Raw genomic sequence first — 25,008 nt, 5'->3', positions numbered from 1 at the left:
GCACAATGGAATTTTTTAGGGATTATAAAAAATAAAGGGGTAGTGCCTGAGTCCTTTCCCAGGGCATTCTGATTTAGTCAACTAGGCATCAGGATTTTTTTTAAGTTCCCCTGGTGATTCTAATGTGCAGTCAAGTTTGAGAAGCACTGATCTGTGGTCCCCCATTTTGCCACATTAAAGTTTGGTTATTGTAAAATGTAGTTTGAAGCAAGAGTCCCCAAACCCTGGGTGACTGGTGCCAGTCCATGGCCTGTTAGAACCAGGCTGCACTACAGGAGGTGAGCTGTGGGTGAGCGAGCATTACCACCTGAGCTCTGCCTCCTGCCAGATTAACAGTCAGTAGATTATCATAAGAGCATGAACACTCCTGTGAACTGCATATGCACAGGATGTAGGTTGCCCGCTTCTTACTAAAATCTATTGCCTGATGATCTAAGGTGGAACGATTTCATTCCTAAAACACCCCCTCCACATCCTACTTTTCTCCTCCAGTCCATGGAAAAATTATCTTCCATGAAACCCGTTTATGGTACCAAAAAGATTGGGAACTGCTGGTTTAGAGTATTCTCAGGATGATGGTATTTAGCAACTACCATTTGAATGGTACTGCAAAATGTCTGGTACTGCACAATCATACTTAAATTACTTCTAATTACAATCCTGCTATCATCCCCATTTTAGAGATGAGAAAACTGGCACAGAAGACTGGATAACTATTCCAGTGCCACACAGTTAGCAAATGCCAAAGCTGGAATTAGAATGAATTTAAGACTTCAGAGTGTTGCATTCTCATCTGTAAGCCACATTGCTTTGCAAATGTGAGACTGCTGGACAGTTGTTTTTGGGTTTTCAGAGTTCATGATTCCACAGTAACTAATATTATTACTATTCCACAATAATTAATATTATTATGGTTAGTGTGGTACGTTAAGGGCTTAACTCCCTTCCTCTACCACCTTTATGCCTCCATCCCCGATATCCATGTTCTTTGCTATGTGCAGTTTCACCCAGTAAAGAAGTGTAGTATCTCCACTACTTGACATTGGGTCCAATGGATTTGACTTGTTTTGGTCACTGTGGCACCTTTGTGGTTTTTAAGCACTTTGAAACTACTTGCATGATTGGATCTGTACTAATACACCTCAACCATTGCCATAAAGAACATTCCTAGGTTACTTTGCTGATCCAAGGAGTGGGGATAAGAACTACATTAAGCAGAGCCAAACTGCTCTTCCAGAAACCTAGCCTAGATCAGCCTCTTTCAGCTAATATGCAGATGTGTGAGAATAAATGATTATGATTGCATCTCAAGGCATTGAGCTTTGGAGTAGTGTGTTATACAGCATGTTGGTGGCAGTAGTTAACTGATAAGCTGGTACAGCCTAACTTTTTAAAGTTCTAGCAGAGTGACCCACTTTCAGTATTCCAGCTTGTGCTTTCAGGAGAACTGGACAAACATAAACACTTAGGAAATTAAGAACTTTCTATAATATTCCTCCAAGATAAGATAGGATAAAACACTTTAAAAGTAGGTAACCATAGTCAAGGATCGATTGTAATCCATTACCTGCACATTTATAAGTAAAGTACTGGCTAAGGGAATAGAATTCTCATGATGGACTTAAGCACTGTTTGATATATAGACTTTTTGGAATTATGTGCATGTTCTATATTTATACTGTCCAGTACAATAGCCACTAGTCGCATAAGGCTGTTGAGCATTTGAAGTGGGGCAAGTGAGACCAAAGAGCTGAGTTTATAATAACATTTAATTTTATTTATAGTCACATCACTTAATGATAAGGATATGTTATGTGGCAAGTTTGTTGTACGAACATCTTAGAGTATACTTACACAAACCCAGCTGGTACTGCCAGCCTACTACACACCTAGATTCTATGGTACAGCTTACTGCTACTAAGCTACAAACCTGTACAGTTTATTACTGTACTAGTTATTGTAGGCAGTTGTCACACAGTAGTATTCATATATTTAAACATATTGAAATATAGAAAAGGTACAGTAAAGGTATGGTATAAAAGACTTGTCATGAGTGCTGCTTATAACACTGAAAGTTGCTCTCAGTGAGACAGTGAGTGTGGAGGCCTAGGGCATTACTGTACACTTTTGTAGACTTTGTAAATACCACACAGTTAGGCTATGGCTAAATTTACTAAAAAGTAAAGTAATGAACTATGTTGTTTCAATGGCTGTGATGTTACTAGTCCATAGGAATTTTTCAGCTCCCTTATGAACCACTGTAATATTTGGTCCCTTATCAATCAAAATACTGTTATGCAATGCATAACTGTATTTAAAATTAAGTAGCCACATGCAGCTAATAACTACCTTATTGGACTTCCTTTGGCCAATAGTAGATAGAAACTACTTCCTCGGATCTGCCAAGGAAACCTTCCTTCGAATCACAGGGCTACCTTGTTCCTAAATAAAGGTTCAGTCATCAAGGAAGGAGGATAGATCTTAGGCAGGTAAATAATATTATTTTAGTTTCTTTTATGGTTGTTAGTCTATTCATGTTTTCTTTCTAGGGCCAGTTTTGTCCATTTGTATTTTGTTAACAAATTACTCATTTTAATCTAGATTTTTCAGGTTTATTAGAATAAAGTTATACTTAATATTAAAATTTATAAATCATGCATCTACTTTTTGTTTTTGCGCTTTAAATCAACTTTAAGATGTAATTCATATCTAAAAAAATTCAACAATTTAAAGTATGTAATTTGATGAGTTTTGACAGGTATATACTATACAAATTTCTGTTACCCCAAAGCCTTCCTTCCAGCTTCTTTGCTGTCAGTCACCTCTTTCTACTTCCTTGCCCCTGGTAACCACTAATCACTTTCTGCAATTAGTTTTTTGCCATTTCTAGAATTTCATGTAAATGAAATCATATAGTATATAGTCTTTCACATCTGGATTCCTTCAGTTTAGCGTAATGCTCTAACAGTTATGTCATTTTATAGAAGTCTGTTTCTTTTTTATCACAGAATAGTATTCCATTTGTGTGATGATGCTGCAATTTGTCCATTCACCAGTTGATGAACATTTGGATTTTCTTCCAGTTTGGGACTTTTAATAGTAAAGTTGTTAACATTTAAGTTTTAAGTTTTTGTGGATTTATGTTTTGATTTCTCTTGGATAAATACCTAAGAGAGGGATTACTAGGCTGCATAGTATGTTATATTTAATTTTATTAGAAACTCACAAGCTTTTCCAAAGTGACTATACTGTGTTCAAATGGTTCAGTTCTGCTTGAGCCATACTCTCTGTGTTTTAAATTTGTGACTATTCTAATATAGTGGGCATCTCATTGTGATTTTTTGTTTGAATTTGCATTGCCTTAATGACTGATGGTGGTGAAAATATTTTCATGTGCTTATTTTACACTTGTAGGTCATCTTTGGTGAAATGTCTGTTCAAAATTTTTGACCGTTTTTTAATTAAGTGTCTCTTAATGTTGATTCGTGACAGTTCTTTATATGTTCTGCAAACATATCCTTCATCAGATACTTGATTTGCTAATATTTTCTCCCGTCTATGACTTGTCTTATTTTGATGACAATATCTTTTGAAGAACCAAAATATTTAATTCTGATGAAACTTAATGTATCATTTTCTTACACAGTCTGTGGTTTTTGTTTCCTGTTTAAAATTTTTTGTGACTTTTTCTGGTCTAATCTAATGTCATTTAGATTTTCTCCTCTGTTTTCTCTGAGAAGTTTGGTAGTTTTAGCTTTTATAGTTTATTACCTATTTTTAGTTAATTCTTATATTTTATGAGGTAAAGCTTCATTTTATTGCATATTGATGTCCTTTTACTAAAAGAATGTCTTTCTCATTGACTGCCTCTGAACTTCTTTCAAAAATCAATTGACCATATGTGTGTGGGTCCACTATAGGACACTTTATTGTGTTCCATTAATCTGTATGTCTGTCTTTACACCATTACTATGCTGTTTTTATTTTGTTTGACATATGTCTTGGAATCAGTGTAAATCATTCAACTTTATTTTTCTTTTATAAAATTATATCGACTTTTCTGTATTGTAGGTGTTTTTGTATAAATTTTAACATCAGGTTGTCAGTTTCTACAAAAGAAACCTGTTGGAATTTTGAATGGGATTACTTTTCTATAGGTCAATACCAAGAAATTGACATCTGAACATTTTGAGTCTTCCAGTTCATAAACATAGAACATTGTATAGATCTGTGATTATACTATTTTCTATATTTTTGTATATACTTGAAAATTTTCACAATAAAAATATAGTCAGTTATCTTTTAGAGAAATTTAAAAGTCAAGGAAAGGTTTATTATATTTATACACATATTTTTCATTTTTGCTTTTTATTTCCTCGTGTGGATCCAGATTTCCATCTGATATCATATTTCTTCTACCCAAGAACTTCTTGTAACATTTCTTAGATTATAGGTATACAGGTGGTAAGTGCTTTTGGCCTTTGTCTTTTTTTCACCTTCATTTTTGAAAGATGTTTTGCTGAGTTTAGAACTGTAGGGTGGGAGAAGTGTCTAAACCAGAGAAAGATGGTAGATCTGAAAAGAAGCCTTCACTTTTCATTAATTTAATTACGGCATACCTTAGATTGTGATTGTCCTTGAGTTTGCCCTCATTGGGTTTCATTGAGCTTCTTGTTTTTCTGGGCTGATGGTTTTTATAGAATTTGGAAAATTTTCATGTATGATTTTTTCAAAAAGTATTTAGCATCCTTTCCCTTCTTTCCTGCTAAGATTCCAGTTTTATGCATGTTTGACTCCTTGACATTGTCCAGTAGGTTTCTGATGTTCTGTTTATTGTTTTTTCAGTCTTTGTTGCTCTCAACTTCCATTTTTGACAGTTTCTTTTGTTTCTGTTGTTTCCACCATTTAAGCTTATTCTGCTCCTTTTTTTGTGTGTGTGTGCCATTTCTAATCTGCTGGTAATCTTATACAGTGTGTTTTTTGTTTCAGTTGTTGCTTTTCCATCTGCATAAATTCTATCGGGGTCACTTGTATATTTATATCATTTATCTTTGTCCTGTTCATGTTTTCCTCTACCTTCTTGAACATTGAGAATATTTATGGTAGCTGTTTGATTGTTTGTTTCTGCTTATTGTATCATCTGTGTCATTTCTGGGGCTTTTTGATTTTTTCCTCTTTGTCATGGGTCTTATTTTTCTGTTTTCTTTTTGCATGCCTCCTAATTTTACATTTGATGCTGGACATTTGTGTTAGATTTTGTTTAACTCTTTTAAGTATTGTTAGGCTTTGTTCTGAGGGGCAGTTAAATTACTTGGGATTGAGAGATTTATGTTCCTTTTATATTGCTTATTAAATGTATTTCTACAGTTTATGCAACAAATTGCCTACTATATTTATCCATTAAAGACTAGTAAAACCATTAGAATTTATTCGATACATGAGATTATGGTTAATATGTTCATTCCTTAGTTATATTGACCTGGAAAAAAATTACTATTGCTTTTTCTTTATTTCACTGAAGATTTTATATTATGTGTATGGGCTATGAATTTAAGCTGAGTTTCTCATTGGGTTACCCTTAAATACTAAATAATCTCTTGGTATACCTCCTGTTGTTTCAGTTGTCTTCTAGAGTTCACAGTTACCAACGAAGAAAACTTGAAAATGAGCAGCCGACGGAAACGTGCTCCTCCAGTGAGGGTAGATGAGAAAAAGCAACAGCAGCTTCATTGGAATATGCATGAGGACAGAGGGAATGAAATTATCACCTTAAGTGATGATGATGAACAGCCCTACCCAGGTTCAGATACCTCTTCTGCTCATTGCATCATTCTGAGTGATAGTCTAAAGGAAGAAGTGGCTCACAGAGATAAGAAGAGGTGTTCAGAAGTGGTGAGCTTCTCAAAACCAATTGAAAAAGAGACTGTTGGTATTGTCTCACCTTTATCTGTAAAGTTGAATATTGTGATTTCTCCCTATCACTTCGATAATTCCTGGAAAGCATTTCTAGGAGAATTAACTCTTCAGCTTCTTCCTGAACAGAGTTTAATTGAAAATTTTTCTGAAAGGAGCTTTACATTGATGAGTTCAGAGTCAAGCAATCAGTTCCTGATCTGTGTTCATTCAAAAGGTGAAGATGTAGAGAAACAAAAAAAAGAACCAATGAGTATTTGTGACAAGGGTATTCTAGTGGAGTCATCCTTCAGTGGTGAAATGTTAGAAGATTTGGCATGGCTACAAAAGAAGAGAAGAATAAAACTTTATCAGAAACAAGAAGGAAATCACATTATCAAGGTACTCAATTTTTGTGGTGTCTTTTATGGCTCTTCTACATTGGCAATCCACTTTGAAATTGACTTATGGAGAGAAGTCTAAAAAAGCCAGCAATAAGCCCTTCATTGTTAAGTTTCAAAGTACACTTTATTTTAAGCTTTTAATAACTATAAAAAATATATGTTACAACTAACCATTTTTAGTCTACACTTTTTCAAGATCTTTCATCTCTACTTTCAGTGACTTGTTTTGGTTCTCATCATCTCTTCCTCTTAGTTCAGCAGTCATTTAACCATTTCTCTGTTTGCTATTTTGCCCATTCATAATCCTGGAAGGTAATGAATGCAAACGAAATTCTACTCTTTATTGCTTACAGAATTAAGTATAATCTTCCTAATCTGTTGCACAAGTTCCTCCCCTGACAAACCCTTGAGCCGTATTCTTTATTATTCTTCTTTTTATTTTGCCCCAGAAACTCCAAATTGATTTATTTCTTCCACACTGTCTTTCTGTGTCTTTGCTTTTGTTCTCACAGTTCCCTCTGCTTGAATTGTTCTCTTCCCCTTCCCTGGTAATTCCTGGTCATTCTTTAATATGTAGTTTAGCATTTAATACATTCAGGGAGATAGTTTTTTAAATCTATTAGTAGTATTACATGCTCTCGCCTCGGAATCTCTGAGACTTTTTTTTTGGCCTTGGCAGCTTGTCACGTACTTATATTTTAGATCTTTCCCCTTTGCTAGACTGTGAAGCCTTTCATGTTTACAATCTAGTGAAGTACCTGGTACCTACATTTTCAGTAGGTGAATTAATGAATTTGTAATTTATTTCAGTCTCTGCCAATTCACTGGCCAAGTAACTTTATGTGAATCATTTAAATGCTCTAATTTCAGTTTCTTAATGAAATGTAAATAATATCCATTCTTCTTACAGCATAGAATTGTGTTTAAAATCAGGTCAGATAAAGTAAGGAAGTACACGTTGTAAACTATGAAGCAAGTTAATATACTTTTATGCTAAATCTTGAAAAGAAATTTTAAAATGTTGATTTCATGTTGTTTAACTGAAAACTCTCATACATTTCTTACATTAATAAGAAACAACAATTTCATAATTGTCAGAAGGAAAGGAGAAAATTTAGAATTATTAGATTGAATTAATTTTTCCTTGTACAGTGAAAATATATGATGAAGCATTCACTGTGTTGTTACTAATTTTGCCAAAATTGTGCCTCAGTGGTAACCAGTATGTTAACAATTTATGACTTACATAGATATCTGTGTTCTATCTACATTCCTGCAAACCGAGTCTTTATCTATTCTGTTTTTCCTGATCCTGAACTTTACAAATATTTAAAGATTTATTGCTGCTGTAGTAAGACATCTTCAAGTGAGCCAAGACAAAATGAAAACAGTAATGAAATACATTCTTTTTCATTCATTCCTGTGTAAGCCTGGTGGATTCTGTTCTTTAGTGAAAAAATATGACATTCTCAGCAATTAGGGACTCAGGTCCAACAGAGTCACTGTGACGTAAAGGGGAGCTAGACTTCTCTCTGTTTTGTAAATGAGAACATTTGGGTCAAAATAAGTAGGTTATTTTTCTCAAATTTACTTAGCTTCTAAATATCAATGCCAGTGTTCAGAATCAAGTCTTTAAACTGTAAAACTTCATACTACATTGCTTCGCCTGGGTCAAAATATTAACATTAATCAAGGTTGATTTAGTGTTTGATTCAGTAATAAGGATGCCCAAACCTAACAGTGCAGAAGAGTCCTCACTTGTATATCATAATCTTCTAGTGAAATCTGTGTTTTTGGCAAACTTGACTGATTAATTCATCAGTTTTGGGAATCATTGCATTGGTAGATAGAACTAGGTGTTCTTATCACATTCTTCCAGGTTCAATTTCAGTTAGGGAAACACTTTCCAGCAACTCAAATTGTACATTGTAGGTACTTACGTTTGTAGAATGAATTTCTTATTGAAAATGAAATGTGCGGGAAATTTGGTTGGTATGTATTTATTATTTGTGGCACAAATGCTGTGAATACCTTTAAAAGTAGTATGCTATTTTTTTCTTTCTTATGTCCTCATAAAGAATGCTATATTTGAATTGAAACTACTTTTATTTTGATTAATTCTTTGTAGGTTGGAATTTATCTTTTGGAAGCTGGCCTAGCAAAACTAGACTTTCTGAGTGATGCAAATTCAAGAATGAAAAAGTTCAATCAGCTCATGAAGAAAGTAATGGAGAAGTTACACAATTATGTTATTCCAGGTAGTATTTGCAGTAAACGTAAAAATTGCTATTACTTAGGAGTGGTGAGTTTTTTTCTCTAACTCCTAGACATAACAACCAGAAAAACAGCTAATAAAGCCATAATAAAAATTAAATGATTTTATGGCAAATTATACTTATTTGAAATGTCCCCACTAATATAATTTGTTTCTTTGTTTAACTCTGTGCTTAGCTTATAGTAATATTAAAAAATATTTTCAGAGTCAGTATGCAAGTCAAAAGGCAGAGTCTAAAGGGATCTGACCTGGTTGGGATTTTTGCATTATTCCTGTGCTTTTATTTTGTCATGGCTGGAGACTCTTGGCTGGCATTTATTCCACCTCTCTTTTGCAGTCTGGCAAATAATTTCAAAAGCCTGGTTCCCATAAAGACCAGATAACTTTGCTCTATTTCTTGGCAAGATGTTGCATCTTTGGTCAGGACTGCAGATTCAGAGTTGCCTGCCATTGATCACCAAGGGAGAGTGTAGATGGCTTGGTGCAGCTCATCAACACTATCGGAAAAACAGCCCGAATTCTCCAAGTTCTGCTCATGTTGGGTCAGCGTTATTTCAGGTGCAAATTATAGAACATTGTCATACTGGAGTATTTGGAAAATCAGTTTTGAATTTCAATTGTTCTCTGGTACATTCTTTGCAATGCTTTATGATACCAGTAATAGTAAATTATTTTGCAAGTTAAATACTTTAAATGAGGAAATCTTTGGTTTTGAGATTAAAAGGAATGGATTTAAGTACATCTAGAATTTTTTAAGTTACAGCCTTTTACAAATATCACAATTTGTACATTTTAAAGCCTGATATCTAAGGAAAACTTCAAATTTAGCTATTAATCTTAGATTTTATAATTATAGTAAAATTCTAAAACAGCCAAGCATATAGCTATGCCTTAAGTATGAAGCTTTGGAAATTTTATGTTGCATATTTTTTACTGGAAAAAAGTCGTGCATTTTTTTTGGTGCGATTTTTAGTTTTAGAAGTTATGAGGTATGTCCTATAAAAGTGTATAGGCCTCTTTGAAAGCAATTCAGAAATAAATGGTATAGTTTTTCACCTTGAAAGAATTAGGTTTTAAATAAAGAACTGTTAGCTGAAAGGAGTTTGTAAATATGTTCTAAGTTTTTATTTTTTTATGTTATAGTAAACATAAATCTTCTACAGAACAGTTGTGTTCACCAAATGAAATTATTATTTTTACAAATTTGCATCAATAGCATAATCACTTGTCTTCCAGATGGTTGCTACTGCCAACAAATGCCTATCCTTTTTTAGCATAAGAAATAAAATGAGAACCCTTTACTTATTCGACATAGAACAGTTATGTCTGCATATGGACTTTGTATGTTAAAATTGTAAAAGTAAAATAAATTGTTCCTGTGTACACTTCAAACAGTATTCACATTGAGGTCCTCGTATATTTATAAAATGTCCACAATAGGCAAGACATGTGTCAGCTGCATATCAGATTCTCTAAGGAGCTACAAAAATTAATAACTTTGCCTTTGTCTCACTGGGAAGGGGACCAATGCACATAAATGATTGCAATACCAGATAGATTACAATGTAATCATATCATATCCAGAATATAAAAGTATTGCACAGCAAAAGAGGAGAACGTAATTCCAGCCTGGGGGAAAAAAAAGTAAAATGCCATGGAAAAAGTAGGCAGTTAAACTTTCTTGAAGAATGGATGAGTAGATTTTTGATTAATGAAGAATTAAAAGATAGGGCCTTAACAGTGACAGAACACACTAAGTAAGGCCCCAGAGTTGGGCAAGTTCATCATATGCTCTTAAAATAAGAATTGCTTATAATTAGAAAAGGCATAGCAGTTTTTGAGAACATTTGTTGCGTGATGTACAGATGTGTTGGAAGAGGATGAAGATGATCCAGAGAGTGAGCCAGAGGGACAGGACATTGACGAGCTATATCACTTTGTGAAACAAACACATCAGCAAGAAGCACAGTCCATCCAAGTGGATGTCCAGCATCCTGCATTGATCCCTGTATTGAGACCCTACCAAAGAGAGGCTGTCAATTGGATGCTACAACAAGAGTGTTTCAGAAGCACTCCTGCTACTGGTAAGAACAAGATGCTTAAAGAAAGGCAAATTGATTAGAGAGATTATATGAGAGACACTTAGGGTAGGGAGAAATTTATCATTAAAATAAATGTGCTGAAAATATAAGATAGAATGGGTGTTAATATAAACAAAATTATTTCCTAAGAAATTCTTCAAAATTGAAATCTAAAAAAAATAATTTGTGGGTTTCTTCATTCATAAAAGTTTGAACTGCTTTTTCCTGACAAAAGGAAATCAAAGGCTTCCTCAATTGGAATTTTTTAAAACCAAGAAATTTTTTTTTTACACTCCTTTCAAACAGAGTTGCTGTTTAAAATCTGGTCAAGTGGGAATCTTACTGATCATCTGCAAGAAACTTCTTACAATTTAATGGTGAATGTTAGTGACAGAAGGCAAATTTACCAAAGTGGGAGACTTAGGTGATTAATTTTCCTAGATTTTACATTTTTTCTTTATAATAAGTAATAAAATGTTATCTATTGAATATTTTATGAAAGTAGTCATTTTATAGGAGGGATTTATGCCACTTCTTTATTCTTGTCTTTTTTCAATAACTTTGTTGGGGTAAAAGTGGTGTTAGGTTACATGGATGAATTAGACAGTGATGAAGTCTGGGCTTTTAATGTACCCATCATCTAAATAGTGTGTATTGTACCCACTCGGTAATTTTTCATCATTCACGTCCCTTCTGAGTCTCCAGTATTCATTATACTATTCTGTATGCCCCTGTGTACTCATAGCTTAGCTAACACTTGTAAGTAAGAACATGTGGTATTTGTTTTCCTGTTCCAGTTTCTTCACTTTGGATTTAATGGTCTGCATTTTCATCTAAGTTGCTGCAAAAAACATTATTTTATTCTTTTTTATGGCTATGTAGTATTCCATGGTTTCCATGGTGTGTATACACACCTGCCCCCCTCATCACACATTTTCTTTATCCACTCATTGATTTATAGGCACTTAAATTGATTCCATATCTTTGCAATTGTGAATTTGTATTCCAATAAACATGCGAGCACAGGTGTCTTTTTGATATAATGACTTGTTTCCCTTTGGGTAGATACCCAGTAGTGTTACTGGAGAAAATGATAGATTTCCTTTTAGTTCTTGGAGAAATCAGCATACTATTTTCCATAGAGATTGTACTAATTTTCATTTCCATCAATAATGTAAAAGCATTCCCTTTTTATTGCATTCGTGCCAACATCTGTAGTTTTTTGAATTTTTAATGGTCATTTTATTCTATCAGATAAAAATATAAAATATCTGTTAATCTCTAAAGAAGGCGACTGAAAATTACTTGGTGTTTCATTGGTGGGAGAAACATGCTACTTATTTGGCAGTTGGTTTAAATAAATATTAAGGGGAAGGTTAGTGGAAGATTCTGATAGAAGCAAACTCAGCACTTCCGAGTTAACGGTTTTTACATATTTTTTTCTCAGTTAAACTTTCTTCCCACTCTCAGACCTGTAGAAGTGGTCAGGTCTGATTCAAGTAAATGCATTAGCCCACTAGCATATGTCTATTGAATTATTCATATAATTTATTGCAAGATTTATTAAAAATAGACTTATCAGGTAGTAACTGGTTATCTGTATTAGTTTTCCTGTTAATTCTCTGTAATTTGCTACACTTTGCTTTTCTGTCTTATTATTTGCTGATAGGGATTTGTGCCCCAAACAAAGGGAGCTAAAGAGTAATATCAGAAGAAAGAAAATTGAGTGACCTTTAGCTTTTTACTCCTGTGTTAAGTATGTGGCTTTTTCAAAATGAGACTACACAAGAATATGGGTATTACTATGTCAGAGTATTCTCACTGTTAACTTATTCTTGTTTTAATGTGATTATCTGACAGAGGGAAAACAACAATTTGTTATTACATTTTTCTCTAGAAAGTGTCCTGCACTACTTATGGCGAGAGATTGTCACATCTGAGGGTTTGAAACTCTACTATAATCCTTATACAGGCTGGTAAGGCAAAATTTTACTTATATGCTTTATTTAAAAAATAAATGTAATGAAAAACTGTCCGAGATTGTTAGCATAGCTGTAACTTTGGCTCTATCTCATGAAGGAGTCAAAGGTAAAGTCTTATTGATTAGACATCTTTATGGATAGGATAGATTTATAATTAATAGTACTTGTCATTTTTCAGTAAATATTGGAATAATAGACGTAAGGTGCTTAGTTATCAAGATTTCAAGAGATTATTATTCTAAGTAAAAATATTATCTTGTTTATTATGGTGCCAGTTTTTTCTTTTTTAGTAATCTTTAAACATCATGAATGAATCAGTAGTTACTGCCGTTAGTCATTTTTATTCATAGATTCATAAAGATCATAGAAAGAAGGCAGGCGTGTTCTCTTTCAACTACTACTCATTTCTGCAGACTGACTTGTCAGCTCAGGCAGTTTTTTGGGTTATCACAGTTCTTGTGTTCCTAATCTAGGGTTTGAATTGTTTCACCCTGAAATACAGTTTCAGTAAACTTAGACTTCATGCATTGCTTTTAGTTCTCTTTAGGAAAAGTAATTAGGAACAGTGTAATTTGTATTCAGATTCCTATGATGTGGTTTCTCTTGTTTTTTACTTAGCATCATTCGTGAGTACCCAAATTCTGGGCCTCAGTTACTTGGTGGAATCTTAGCAGATGAGATGGGTCTTGGAAAGACAGTGGAGGTTTTGGCTCTGATTCTGACACATACTCGACAAGATGTCAAACACGATGCTCTCACTCTTCCTGAGGTAGGAGGAGTACAGTAGTACTTGGAAAAGCGAGGGACATATGTTCTCAAAAAGCATCATATGTTGAACATTTGCTTGGCACTTAAGTCAACACTTTCTGTTCACTCTGTGGGTAATGATTTATATTAGTGGTAAGTTAACTTCAACTGGGCAGAGAGAATGGGGTGTTTGTGACCCAGAAGGTTTATTTATTAAATGATGTTGGCATACTAGGAAGAGAATTTGCAGTCACTTACTAAACTTCCTTCTAGTTGGCAGAGAAACTCCTTTACAGAAGTACTATTGATTCCTCAAATGTTTTGTCACTAATAGAAGTCTCCATATTTTTACTAAATATTTTTAAGATCTATTGAAAAATATTCTACAAATCTCAGACATAGACAGCTTAGAGCCAAATTATTAGAACTTCGTTAAAGAACAGGTAGCTTATTCAATAGATTGCTAAATGAAACAGACTTCAAGTCCCTGTCCCAAAATACATAATTGTGTTTAAAAATACAAATTTTAGAGTTTACAAAAATAGCATCCACTTAAGGCAAATATAGTGTGTAGTTCAGTTTTCCAGTGATGAAATCTGAAATCAGCTCATTAAAACTTTCTGAAATGAAGTCAGTAGTTAAAGGTATAACCAAAATTAATTATGTCTAGGACCCACCAGGCTCACAGCTTTAGCATTATGTTACCTTTCAGTAAGGTCAAGTTTGCAGAATTAGCCTTTCAGATTTGGGTAGGAAATAGAAAAAAAAATATATGGGTTTTTTTTGTAGAAAAAATGACTTGGAATATATTGACTTAACTACCAGTAACTTCTTTCTCAGATTTCCTGCTCATTACTATTTTAATTCCAAGTTACTTTCATATTACTGTAAATTTAGTGGGTTAAATTTTTATATTTAAATATACCTTTAAAAATTAATTTCAGAGGTTCCACACATAACATTTTGGTAATTTAAGATAAGTGATTTCTAGCTATAAGCTCAGAAATAAAAAAAGGTATGTATATATCTACAGCATATTTGGCCCTTTCTCTTGCAGTTTTTTTTATAACAACTGTTTTGCATTTCGATAAAGAAGGAAAGTTAATTTCAGTAAGCAATTAAGAACACTGAAAGCAAAACACTTTGTAACTACTGAATGTTGTTTATATCAGGGAAAAGTGGTGAATTATTTTATTCCATCACATTATTTTGGAGGAAAAGCGAAAGAGACAGAAACCCATAATATCGAATTTGAACCAAAAGAAAAAGTTCAGTGCCCTCGTAAGTATGAAATATCTTAAAGGAAATACCTTCTTAGAGTGATCTTTGCTAAAGTTCTTGCAATCCTTAGAGATATCTTGTAATTGTTATGAATAATTGTTTTTACAGTTATATATGCTTTCATAAATGAATTCAATTACATGTCATAATATCTTAACAAAAGTGAAGATACATTCTTTCATTTGACTTGGTCCAGGTAGTTCTTGCTCAGTCTGTTACATTTAAATTTCTTTAGGTTACAATTTAAACCAAGCTTTGTTTATCTTTTAGCAAATGAATGTTTCTCATACTAATAATTATGAGAGGATTCTTAAATAATGGTGAGGTTTTCTTTTATAATTTTGAATGATTGTTGTTTTGTAGTATTAACAATTGAATATGAGTAATTCTTCCTTCAATTATTTCTGGTACAGTAATTTGTTTCTTAATGTGCCAAGATACATTTTTATTATATATTTTTCAAAATGGCACTACACTGTAATAAATCTTTTATTTTTTTTCTTAACCCAGTTTTCATGCAGATTAAGATTAACCAAGTTTTACTTTCTTTTCATTTTAATTATTTTGACTGAGTTAGCATATCCTTTTATATTTAGCTACACGTGTGATGATCCTGACAGCTGTGAAAGAACTGAATGGAAAAAAAGGAGTGTCCATCCTTTCCATCTATAAGTATGTCAGTTCTATATACAGATACGATGTTCAGCGGAACAGGAGTCTTTTGAAACGGATGCTGAAATGTTTAATTTTCGAAGGTCTTGTGAAACAGATCAAAGGCCATGGTTTCTCTGGGACTTTTACATTGGGAAAGAATTACAAGGAAGAGGATATATGTGATAAAACAAAAAAGCAGGTAACAGAGTTTGAGTTAAGCTCAATATTAACTGCATGTATATGATAGCAAGTGTGTTGACAGATCCCACCTTGATACTGAAACTCTTACAATCTGAAGATAAAAAACAAAATTTTTAGGAAAAGTACTTGTATCTGTAACTCATATTTTCTTCTTTGTGGTTATAAACTTTATGAGAGTAACTTTATTTTGGTTATCATTAAACCTAGAGAATAGTGCTTGGCACATAAAAAATACTCAGATACTTTTGATTGAATTATAAAATTTGTTGGCTAAGCGTATCATAAGAGTCTAAAGCATCTTCTGTATTGTTTATTTTTATTATTTTTTTTTTTAGAGACAGGGCATCTGTCTATTGCCCTGGCTAGAATGCAGTGGTCATAGTGTAGCCAGGGGAGGGAGCCAGGGATTCCCAAATGCTTCCAGTTCCCTGATGTGCCCAGGTTCTTGGCCTCTCTTACCCCAAGAGCAGGGAAAGGGGCCCCGGAGGCGCGGTGAGCTTATTGTTCTAATAAATATCGTGGAGCCAAAGAGTTTTGCAGAGAGCAATTTACTAGGTAGAGAGAGAAAAAAAGAGAGGCCGTTCCCATGCTGCCATGGGTGGGGATACAAGGGAGGTATTTATACAGGTAAGGAGCATCGGGCTTGGTTAACCCTGAGTTATTCCCTCCCCGTTAATGTTCTTGTCCATTGAGAGGAGTTTTTTCAGACTTCCTCTGGAGTGATTCGTCTTTGACTCTGATACCAGATTGGCTACTTGGTCTACAACAGAACCGCCTCTTCCCAGAGTTTTCAGCAGGCTTTTTGAGCAAAGAAGGTCACCTGGATCTTCCACCCAGCCCTCGTGGGGGAAAGTTAGACAAAGAACTTTACCTTCCAGATTGGGGTGTGGATGGAGGCGTGGTGCTGGGAAGCTCCTGCCTTTGAAACCATGCCCCTCGTGGACTCGGGAAGAGAAGTTTTTTTCCTTAACACAGTCCCTCAATAGCTAACTGCAGCATTGAACTCCTGTGCTCAAGCTGTCATCTTGCCTTAGCCTCCCAAGTAGTTAGGACTACAGGCCACCATGCCTGGTGACTTTATCTTGTTTTTTGTAGAGATGGGGGTCTCACTGTTTTGCCCAGGCTGTTCTTCAACTGATGGCCTCGGTGTTCATCTTTCCTCAGCCTCCCAAAGCATCGATTAGAATTACAGGCATGAGCCACCACAAGCCTGGCCTTATGTATTCTTATGCTGCTGTCAGCAGTTAAAAAGTTTGTTCCACATTTCAAAAATAATACCTTAAATTTGCATTGCATGTTACATAATTTCAAATTTTTTATATAAATTAACATTTTCCTTATATTATTAACTTTAAAAAATTCCTGCATTTTGATAGAAAACTGCTTCTGTTGGGCCAGTAATTTCAATTTGCTTTTAGGAAATAGTTATAATATTTGCAGACATAAATAAAGACTTAACAACAAGTTAAAATGTGGAGCTACCAACTTGGCCATCATGAAAAGGACAAAAAATTCATTTCCTGGAGTAGGGAGTCTATGGTATTATCCTCAGGTAGCATAGAAGACAGCAATGAACTGTGCTTTTGGTAACCCTGCTGCCACCAAAACTAGAAAATTGCCCTCAGTTAATGCCATTGATTACATGTTGTATCTTAACTCCTCTATTCGACGTCAGTTCTGATATCTCTTGGAGGAAGCTGTCCCTATTACCTACCTGCCTATTATATTCCCTCTATGTTATATAACTGTTTATAATTGCAAGAGTGGACACAGGTAGAAAGGGGAAGGAAAAAAGGAATCTATTTGCTAATTGCAGTAACCATTGCATTATCTTTTACTTTCTTTGGATGCTATATTTTAGTACTTGGTATTTTTGTAATTGCCCTAATTTGTATATGTATGTACTCAAAAGTACTAGTCTTGTATTGATTGAGGCAGACTATAAATCATAGTAGATTAATAACAAAACATCAGTAGCTTCCTTTATCTTTCTAATCTTTCATCTCTCCAGATCTTGTGCACTTGTAGAGCCTTCCTTTTGTTTTGAGATCTGCAGACTAAAGTGAGGGTCCTTACAGAGGGCAGATTGAAAGCCACTTATCAGGAATGATTCTCCTCAGGGAAAAGGGTAGCAAAGAATGGCTGCCAGATTTTTATATAAAATGCTTACATAAATTCGGGAGTTTAATTTCAGAAATGCAACTATGTTGAAATTAATTCATTAATTATTTTTCTCATAGGCATTAGGGAGTCCAAGGAAAACTCAGAAAGAATCTAGAAAATCAGGGAACAAGGACACAGATTCTGAATACTTGCCGTCAAACACCTCTGATGATGATGATGATGATGATCCTTACTATTATTATTATAAGTCCCGGAGAAATCGTAGTAAATTGAGGAAAAAGCCTGTTCCATCCACAAAAAAAGGAAAAAGTCAATCTTTTACCAATCCCAATACACGAGGCCACTGTCCAGCTACTAGTGACTCTGGAATAACTGATGTTGCTATGTCTAAAAGTACATGTATATCTGAATTCAACCAAGAACTTGAAACAGAGGACTGTGCCCAATCTCTAAATCCTGCTGATAGCGATGTGCCACTTTCTAATATCATGAGTCCCTTTAACACCTCTGATTATCGCTTTGAGTGCATATGTGGTGAACTTGATCAGATAGATCGTAAACCTCGTGTTCAGTGCCTGAAGTGTCACCTATGGCAGCACGCAAAGTGTGTGAATTATGATGAGAAAAATCTGAAGATCAAGCCTTTTTACTGCCCCCACTGCCTTGTTGCAATGGAGCTGGTATCAACAAGAGCAACTCTGATCATATCCCCAAGTTCTATCTGTCACCAGTGGGTAGATGAGATCAACAGGCATGTGAGGTCATCGTCTCTTCGAGTCTTGGTAAGGCCACTGTGGACTAAAGAGGGAGAGGAAATATAAAGTGTTGTTTCTTCATGATAGTTTTCTCATCTTTGTTTCTTTGTTGTTTATCCTTAAAACTAACTGAATGATTTAATAGTAATGTCAAATCAAAGCTTAAAGAAAAAAATTGAGGCTAAGAAATAGTATGGTGTTATTTTCTAACATCAGAATTTCAGCCTTAAAGCATTTTGAACATAAAAATGTGAAAACTTTAAAAATTCTTGATTATGTAAATGAAAAAATCTTGGTATAAGCATTTATAATCTTCAGAGAGAAATGTAATCCAAAACAGCACTGTGTAACAGGAGCTACTTACTTGATCTGCCATCTCTTAGCTCCAGAATCATCCTCTGAAGCTTCAGTTACCTCAGCTGTAAAATAAGAATTTACTTATACAGCAAATCTTTATTGACTATCTGTTATGTGCCAGGAACTGTGTTGAGTTTTAAAAGTAGTATCCAGCAAGTATGACTTCCTAAATTACTGGGCACATAGTAATGTTACCGTTTCCTAATATTAATACTCTTCACTTTCATTCTTTCTTCTTTCCATGCAAATGTTACTGAAGGTTGTTATATTTCATCCACTCTACATAGGCATGGAGAATACAGTAATAAGTAAAACAATTTCTACTGTTAAGAAGCTCTGTTCTGTGTGGATAGGCAGACCTTTGAGTCTTAGTTCTGTCAGTTTTGAGCAAGTCACTTTATTTTTCTTATGTGTGGGATGGAAATATTAACACTAGCAACAGAATTATTCTTGAAGTTTGGAGATAGTGCTTAGCTCAGTATCTGAAACATAAAAGACATTTCATAAATAATAGCTCTTATTCTAGTTTTTCATACCATTGTGCTTTCACATATGCGATTGATTCCATCCTCCTACCTACATACAGCCCTTTTCTCTTTTTGCCACCTATGAGAACCTTTTTGAAACACCCCAAGTTTTAAGTCCTCTGTGATTTCACCTTCTCTGCTACGGAGTTGGTCTTTTCACAGTGATGCTGTCATGTTTATGTTTATTACAGTTTCTTGCACGTTGGTTATGTAATTCATCTTCCACACTAAAACGTATCTTTCTCTAAACAGGTATGGGACCTGTCTCATAGCATGAATGCTCCTCAGAAAATAGCGAGGACTGAGTAAGAGTATAAATGAGTGAATATTTTATTGTTTTTAGTGAGCCTTTTTGCAATAACTGCCTATATTGATTATTTCCTAGGTATATCAAGGAGTGAAGAAAGATGGCTTTTTACAACCTCATTTTTTGGCAGAACAGGATATAGTTATCATCACCTATGATGTACTTCGTTCAGAATTAAATTATGTCGATATTCCACATAGCAATAGTGAGGATGGACGTCGCCTACGGAACCAGAAGCGCTATATGGCCATCCCAAGCCCCCTAGTAGCTGTGGAGTGGTGGAGGATTTGCCTTGATGAAGCTCAGATGGTTGAATGTCCTGCAGTAAAAGTGAGAGTTTCTGCAAAATCTTTTGAGGGCTGGGGAAGAAGGGGGAAAAAGAATTAGGGGAACTTGAATAGTTTAATAGTTTAAGTATAGTTAACCTGTAGGACTGATATTGGTCAAAACTTTGTTGTTAAACACTACTCGTGCTTTTCTCTTGTGCTATGAACTACATAACCCTTTGAAATTAGTTTTGTACTCTGTGAATCATTGCTCTATATGAAATACATATTTTTCAGTAAGATGTCTCTTTATGTATGATGCAGATCAAGTAAACTGCATTTAGGAACTTTTATAAGTATTTCTGCTAACTGGGAGCTCATCATGTAACCTCTGATAGCTTTGCGCCAAAGTTGACTTTAACAGTTTTTTAAATCAGAGGCCAAATGGTAATAGAAAATCCTTCTTTAGAGGACAGAATTTTGATTGAGCCTTTGAGTGTCATATGACTTTATTCTGCAGTCTTGGGCCAGTCTAGAACCTGAACTGAATGTATGAATCATATCTATTAGCATATCTGGAGGATAGAGTGATGCAGGTCATGGATCAGTTTTTTTCAGGGGCTTTTTCATTCTATAGGTATTTGAACTACCCCTCTATTTTAGGGGACTGTGTGGCAGCCTCCCACTAATGAGAACCACTGTGATAGAAGATGGTCCATTGAATATGACATAATATTATTCAATATAATGTCATATTCAATGGACCATTGAATATATTGATTCATTGAATAATTGATATTATTCAATATCAATTATATTGAATAATAACATTGAATGTGATAACTCTTAAATAAAAGCAGGTACATCTCAGCAGAAGTAAAGCTTTCAGTGGGCTGTTATTTTCATGAGTATACCTGACTTCTGTGCTCTTTCTGTGGTTTTCTGGGTTTTGTTTTATTTCATTTTTCTCTCATCAGGCTGCAGAAATGGCCCAGCGTTTGAGTGGGATTAATCGGTGGTGTATCAGTGGCACTCCAGTACAGAGAGGATTAGAGGGTAATGTATGGTTTCCTCACATATTGCATGCTTTTGAAAAGCTTCATTTTTTGAGAAAAAGGTATTGTTATGCTTAATCTTTGCTGCAATCCTTACTGAAGTGATGAATCATGTCTTTATAGTTGACCTAATAGTTTCAAGCATATCATTTAAATGGATCTCAGGTGATTTTTCTGTTTTTGTATATCGGGACAGATACATAGTAAGAGGTCTCATTGCTTTAAGTTGAGCAATTATTGTACCTGCCTAAACAGCATAGATATAGTTTGAATTAGAGTTCCAAAGTCATAGGTTGAAAACAGAAAGAATCTAACCAGAAAGAAACAAAGGCTGGAGCGGGGAAGGAGGAGAGGCAGAATAAGGGAGAAAGGGAATTAATTTCAATTGACTGTGTCTATAAAAATGGAGACTGTAGTTTTTATTGCGTGAACCCATGAATACTAGGACCATAATTTTAGTAATTATAAAAGTTACTAGTGGCCTCATAATGTCACACTACATGTGTATACCATTATTCCTTGAACCATTCTCCTTCTTGGACATTTAGATTGTGTCTAGTTTTTCCCTCCTCTCCACACATACATTGAAATGATCCCTCTGTGTTAATGTTATTGTCGCTTTTTCCATAGAACAGACACTACGTTTCTAAAACCTGTATTCAAGTTGTGAATATCTAAAATGAAAAGTTTAACTAAATCTTGTTTTATATATTTCTCTAAAAGCTGTTATAAAAATGTAGTTAAATTACAAAATTTAAATATACTTGGAAGTTCCATAGTAAAGATTCATCTTTAAAACGTATCTTTCTGAAAATCCAAGTTTTTGTATGTTTGTTTTCAGCAGGATAACTTATTCCACTAAAAGCAAAAATATCAGCATCCATTACTTAGACCTCTAAAAGCAGTGTTTTCCAATGATTATTTTTAGGAGGGAAAGGTTTTCTAGTAATATTTTCTAGTATATATTTAAATATCTGCATAACTTAAATGCTACATTTAGGTACATATTTATAGAATAATATTAGGTTTAGTAAAGTACCACATTTACTGGTCTCCTTTCATGTTTTTTTAAACATGAAATATTTTAAAATATTTAGAATTTTGAAACTGTCAAAATTATAGATATTTAGGCCTTAATAAGATATAAGATCTTACCCAGCTCAAAAGTTAGCTGAGAGAGTATAGAAAAGAGTACATGACTATCAGAGTTACTTTTTCTAATTTTAATGTTGAAAGAATATGAGCAATAATTTCTTAGTTCCCTAGATAGATTTTTTGGAGATGTAAGATGTTGACAAGTGTTTTGAGCCCCTGTCACCATTCAGCAAATTCTTGAGTAATTTTTTGAAAACCAGCTTTATTAAGCTATTTAAACTTTATTGAGGTATAAATGACATATAATGTAACCATTTAAAATATCACCTTTGAAAATTTTTATATGCATGCATAGCCATGAATATATTTGCACTAGGTAAGTTTTCCTCATATTCCAAGTCAGCTCCAAAAGAGCTTTTCTAGACTTTCTAGAATTTTGTCTTTTCCCCTTGCTTCCATATCTCTGGTATCTTTATGATTCTTGCAATTAAATGGTTTATTTCTAGTTGTCACACTGGAAATGTTAGTCTGCTCATGACTTACTGTGTTTTATTTGGACATGGAAGTCTCATATGTTTACTTTTTATGTTAAACTAGGGTTTCTCAACATTGGCCCTATTGACATTTGGGGCCAGATAATTCTTTTTCTTTTTTTTTTTGAGACGGAGTTTCGCTCTTGTTACCCAGGCTGGATTGCAATGGCGAGTTCTCAGCTCACTGCAACCTCCGCCTCCTGGGTTCAGGCAGTTCTCCTGCCTCAGCCTCCCAAGTAGCTGGGATTACAGGCATGCGCCACCATGCCCAGCTAACTGATAATTCTTTTTCTTTGGGAACTGTCCCATATGTTTTAGGGTGTTAGCTTCTACCCACTAGATGGCTGGTAGCACTCCTACAATTCTGACACCCAGAAATGTCTCTAGAAATTGCCAGACTGAAATAATGTCCTCTACTTGGAATGTCAAATATGGAAGAACACCTCTACTCCTTCTACCCCCCCAACCCTTTGTCTATATAACGTATTTATTTGTATAATACAGAAAGCATTGGCTTTGGGGAATATATAAACCTGGGTTATATTATATCCTGACTTATTAGTTGTGTGTCCATAAATAAATTCCTTAAACATGTAAGTCCTTATTTTTCTTATCTATAAAATAAGGTGTTTTAAAGAGTAATTATAATAAAGTTTACAAAGGATTTAGCACAGTACTTAGCAAATATTAAATATTCAATGAATGATAGCTGCTTCTACTTCTGCTTTTGTTTTTATTTTTCGTTTATGTAGTCATTTACCTATTTTAGTGTCTTTGAAAGTGTCAGAGTTAAATAAGTACTTTGTGATGCATTTATTATTTCATGTATTATTATTTATGTATTTCATTTATTTCTTTGTGAGATAGGATAGAGTCTTAACAGATTTTTGCTTTTAGGATACCACAGACTAGATAACTACAAAAAAGGGAAGCCTATTTAACTCACGATTCTAGAGGCTGGGACATCTAAGAGCATGACACTGGCAGCTGGCAAGGATCATCCCATGATGGAAGGTGGAAGATGGAAGGAGTACATGAGATACAGAGAAGCACCAGGGGCTGGACTCGGTTTATAACAAACCACCCTTGAGATAGCTAACCGGCTCCCACAATAATGACATTAATCCACTCCTGAGGGTTCCATGCTCATGACCAAGTCACATCTTACTAGGCCCCACCTCCTAATACTGTTCATTGGAAATTAAGTTTCTAACACATGAACTTTGGAGGATACATTAAAACCATAGCGGATCATGAGCAAAAGTAGATACGATCCCTGATCTGTTAAGCTTACAGCTTAGAGCGAAACTAACTTAAAATATTTCTTAAATACATACATAAATATTAAATGGCAATTGAGATAACTTTCACAAAAGAAAAAAAGGAAAATTCTGACTCTAATAGGTTTCATTAAAAAAAAATCTGGTTCTATAGCATGACACAATCGGGATGCGGAAGGAACTGACGACTGGGCTGTGATCTGAAACACGAACATATGCTAGGTAAAGAGGGAAGGAAAAAATGCTCTATTGTAGAGGAAACAAAATATAATTTGAATGTATCGTGGCAGACATAGTATCATTGTGGCTAGAAGCATAAAGAGCTAGGGAGACAATGGTGCATCGAGAGACTAGGTGGGTAGAGATGGGACTATGGAGGATGCTGTTTGCCATGTTAAAGAATTTTTTTTTTTCCTTAGGAACAGAAGGAGCTATTGAAACAATGTAAAAACAGTGGTTGGGGGTCATCTTATGGTTAGATTTGTATTTTTAAAGATCACTCTTCTTGCAGTGTGGAGAGTGGTTTAGAAGAGGAAAGAGTGGATGTTAGGATGTCAGTTGTCTGTAAGAAGTAATCTAGGCAAGTGGTGCTGGCACTTTTGATTTGGCCTAGGTATATCCTAAAGATACAGAAAAAAAGTAGATAGAGCAAAATTAACAAGCCTCATTGACAGATTAGGAGATACCAAGATTTCTGACTCGCATAAATCCATGAATGGTGACTGGTTTCCCTAGTGAATACTACCAGAAAAGTAGCATGTTTGTACAAAAAATTATGAATTTGACATTTTGGCAAGTTCCGTTTGAGATGGCTCTGGGACCTCAAAGAAGAGGTAGCATATAGCAGTTCAGTTGATCTGAGCTAAATATAAATCTGTGGACCTTTGCATAGCAGTGATGCATTGGTTCTTTCAGATGTTACTAACTCCCAGCAAACATCATGGTAACTTAATTCATTCTAAATATTTGTTGATCATCTTCAGAATAGGTGTTATAGGTGTGGTAAGGATATTTTTATTATTGTTTCATGGCTTCTAAAGAGAATATATGCCCATTTTGAAAAAATCTAAACTGTACAGAAAAGTATAAAGAAAATTACAAGCCAGGCATAGTGGCTCACACCTGTAATCCCAGCACTTTGAGAGGCTGAGGCAGGAGAATCACTTGAGCCCAGGAGTTGGAGATCAGCCTG

General features: G+C 34.5%; 1 protein-coding gene across 6 annotated transcripts in view; it reads left to right on the top strand.

Annotated features, from left to right (window-relative positions):
* SHPRH (SNF2 histone linker PHD RING helicase) overlaps positions 1 to 25,008 on the top strand; it is an 84,319-nt gene that overhangs the window by 2,961 nt on the left and 56,350 nt on the right. For all 6 annotated transcript variants that reach the window (XR_004742130.3, XR_013534610.1, XM_035296922.3 and 3 more), the window contains exons 2-11: positions 5,622 to 6,294; positions 8,425 to 8,554; positions 10,437 to 10,655; positions 12,550 to 12,628; positions 13,253 to 13,403; positions 14,554 to 14,662; positions 15,259 to 15,515; positions 17,758 to 18,423; positions 19,666 to 19,917; positions 20,831 to 20,909. Coding sequence is in view for 4 of the 6 variants with exons in the window: in XM_035296922.3 (XP_035152813.1) it covers positions 5,665 to 6,294; positions 8,425 to 8,554; positions 10,437 to 10,655; positions 12,550 to 12,628; positions 13,253 to 13,403; positions 14,554 to 14,662; positions 15,259 to 15,515; positions 17,758 to 18,423; positions 19,666 to 19,917; positions 20,831 to 20,909 (2,572 nt within the window). In the remaining 2 variants the exon portion in view is untranslated. The remainder of the gene's footprint in view (positions 1 to 5,621; positions 6,295 to 8,424; positions 8,555 to 10,436; positions 10,656 to 12,549; positions 12,629 to 13,252; positions 13,404 to 14,553; positions 14,663 to 15,258; positions 15,516 to 17,757; positions 18,424 to 19,665; positions 19,918 to 20,830; positions 20,910 to 25,008) is intronic.

The sequence above is a fragment of the Callithrix jacchus genome, chromosome 4 (assembly GCF_049354715.1).
Source record: "Callithrix jacchus isolate 240 chromosome 4, calJac240_pri, whole genome shotgun sequence".
Lineage (NCBI taxonomy): Eukaryota > Metazoa > Chordata > Mammalia > Primates > Cebidae > Callithrix > Callithrix jacchus.
Note: the sequence above shows the minus strand (reverse complement) of the source record. Positions and strands in the feature narration are given on the sequence as shown.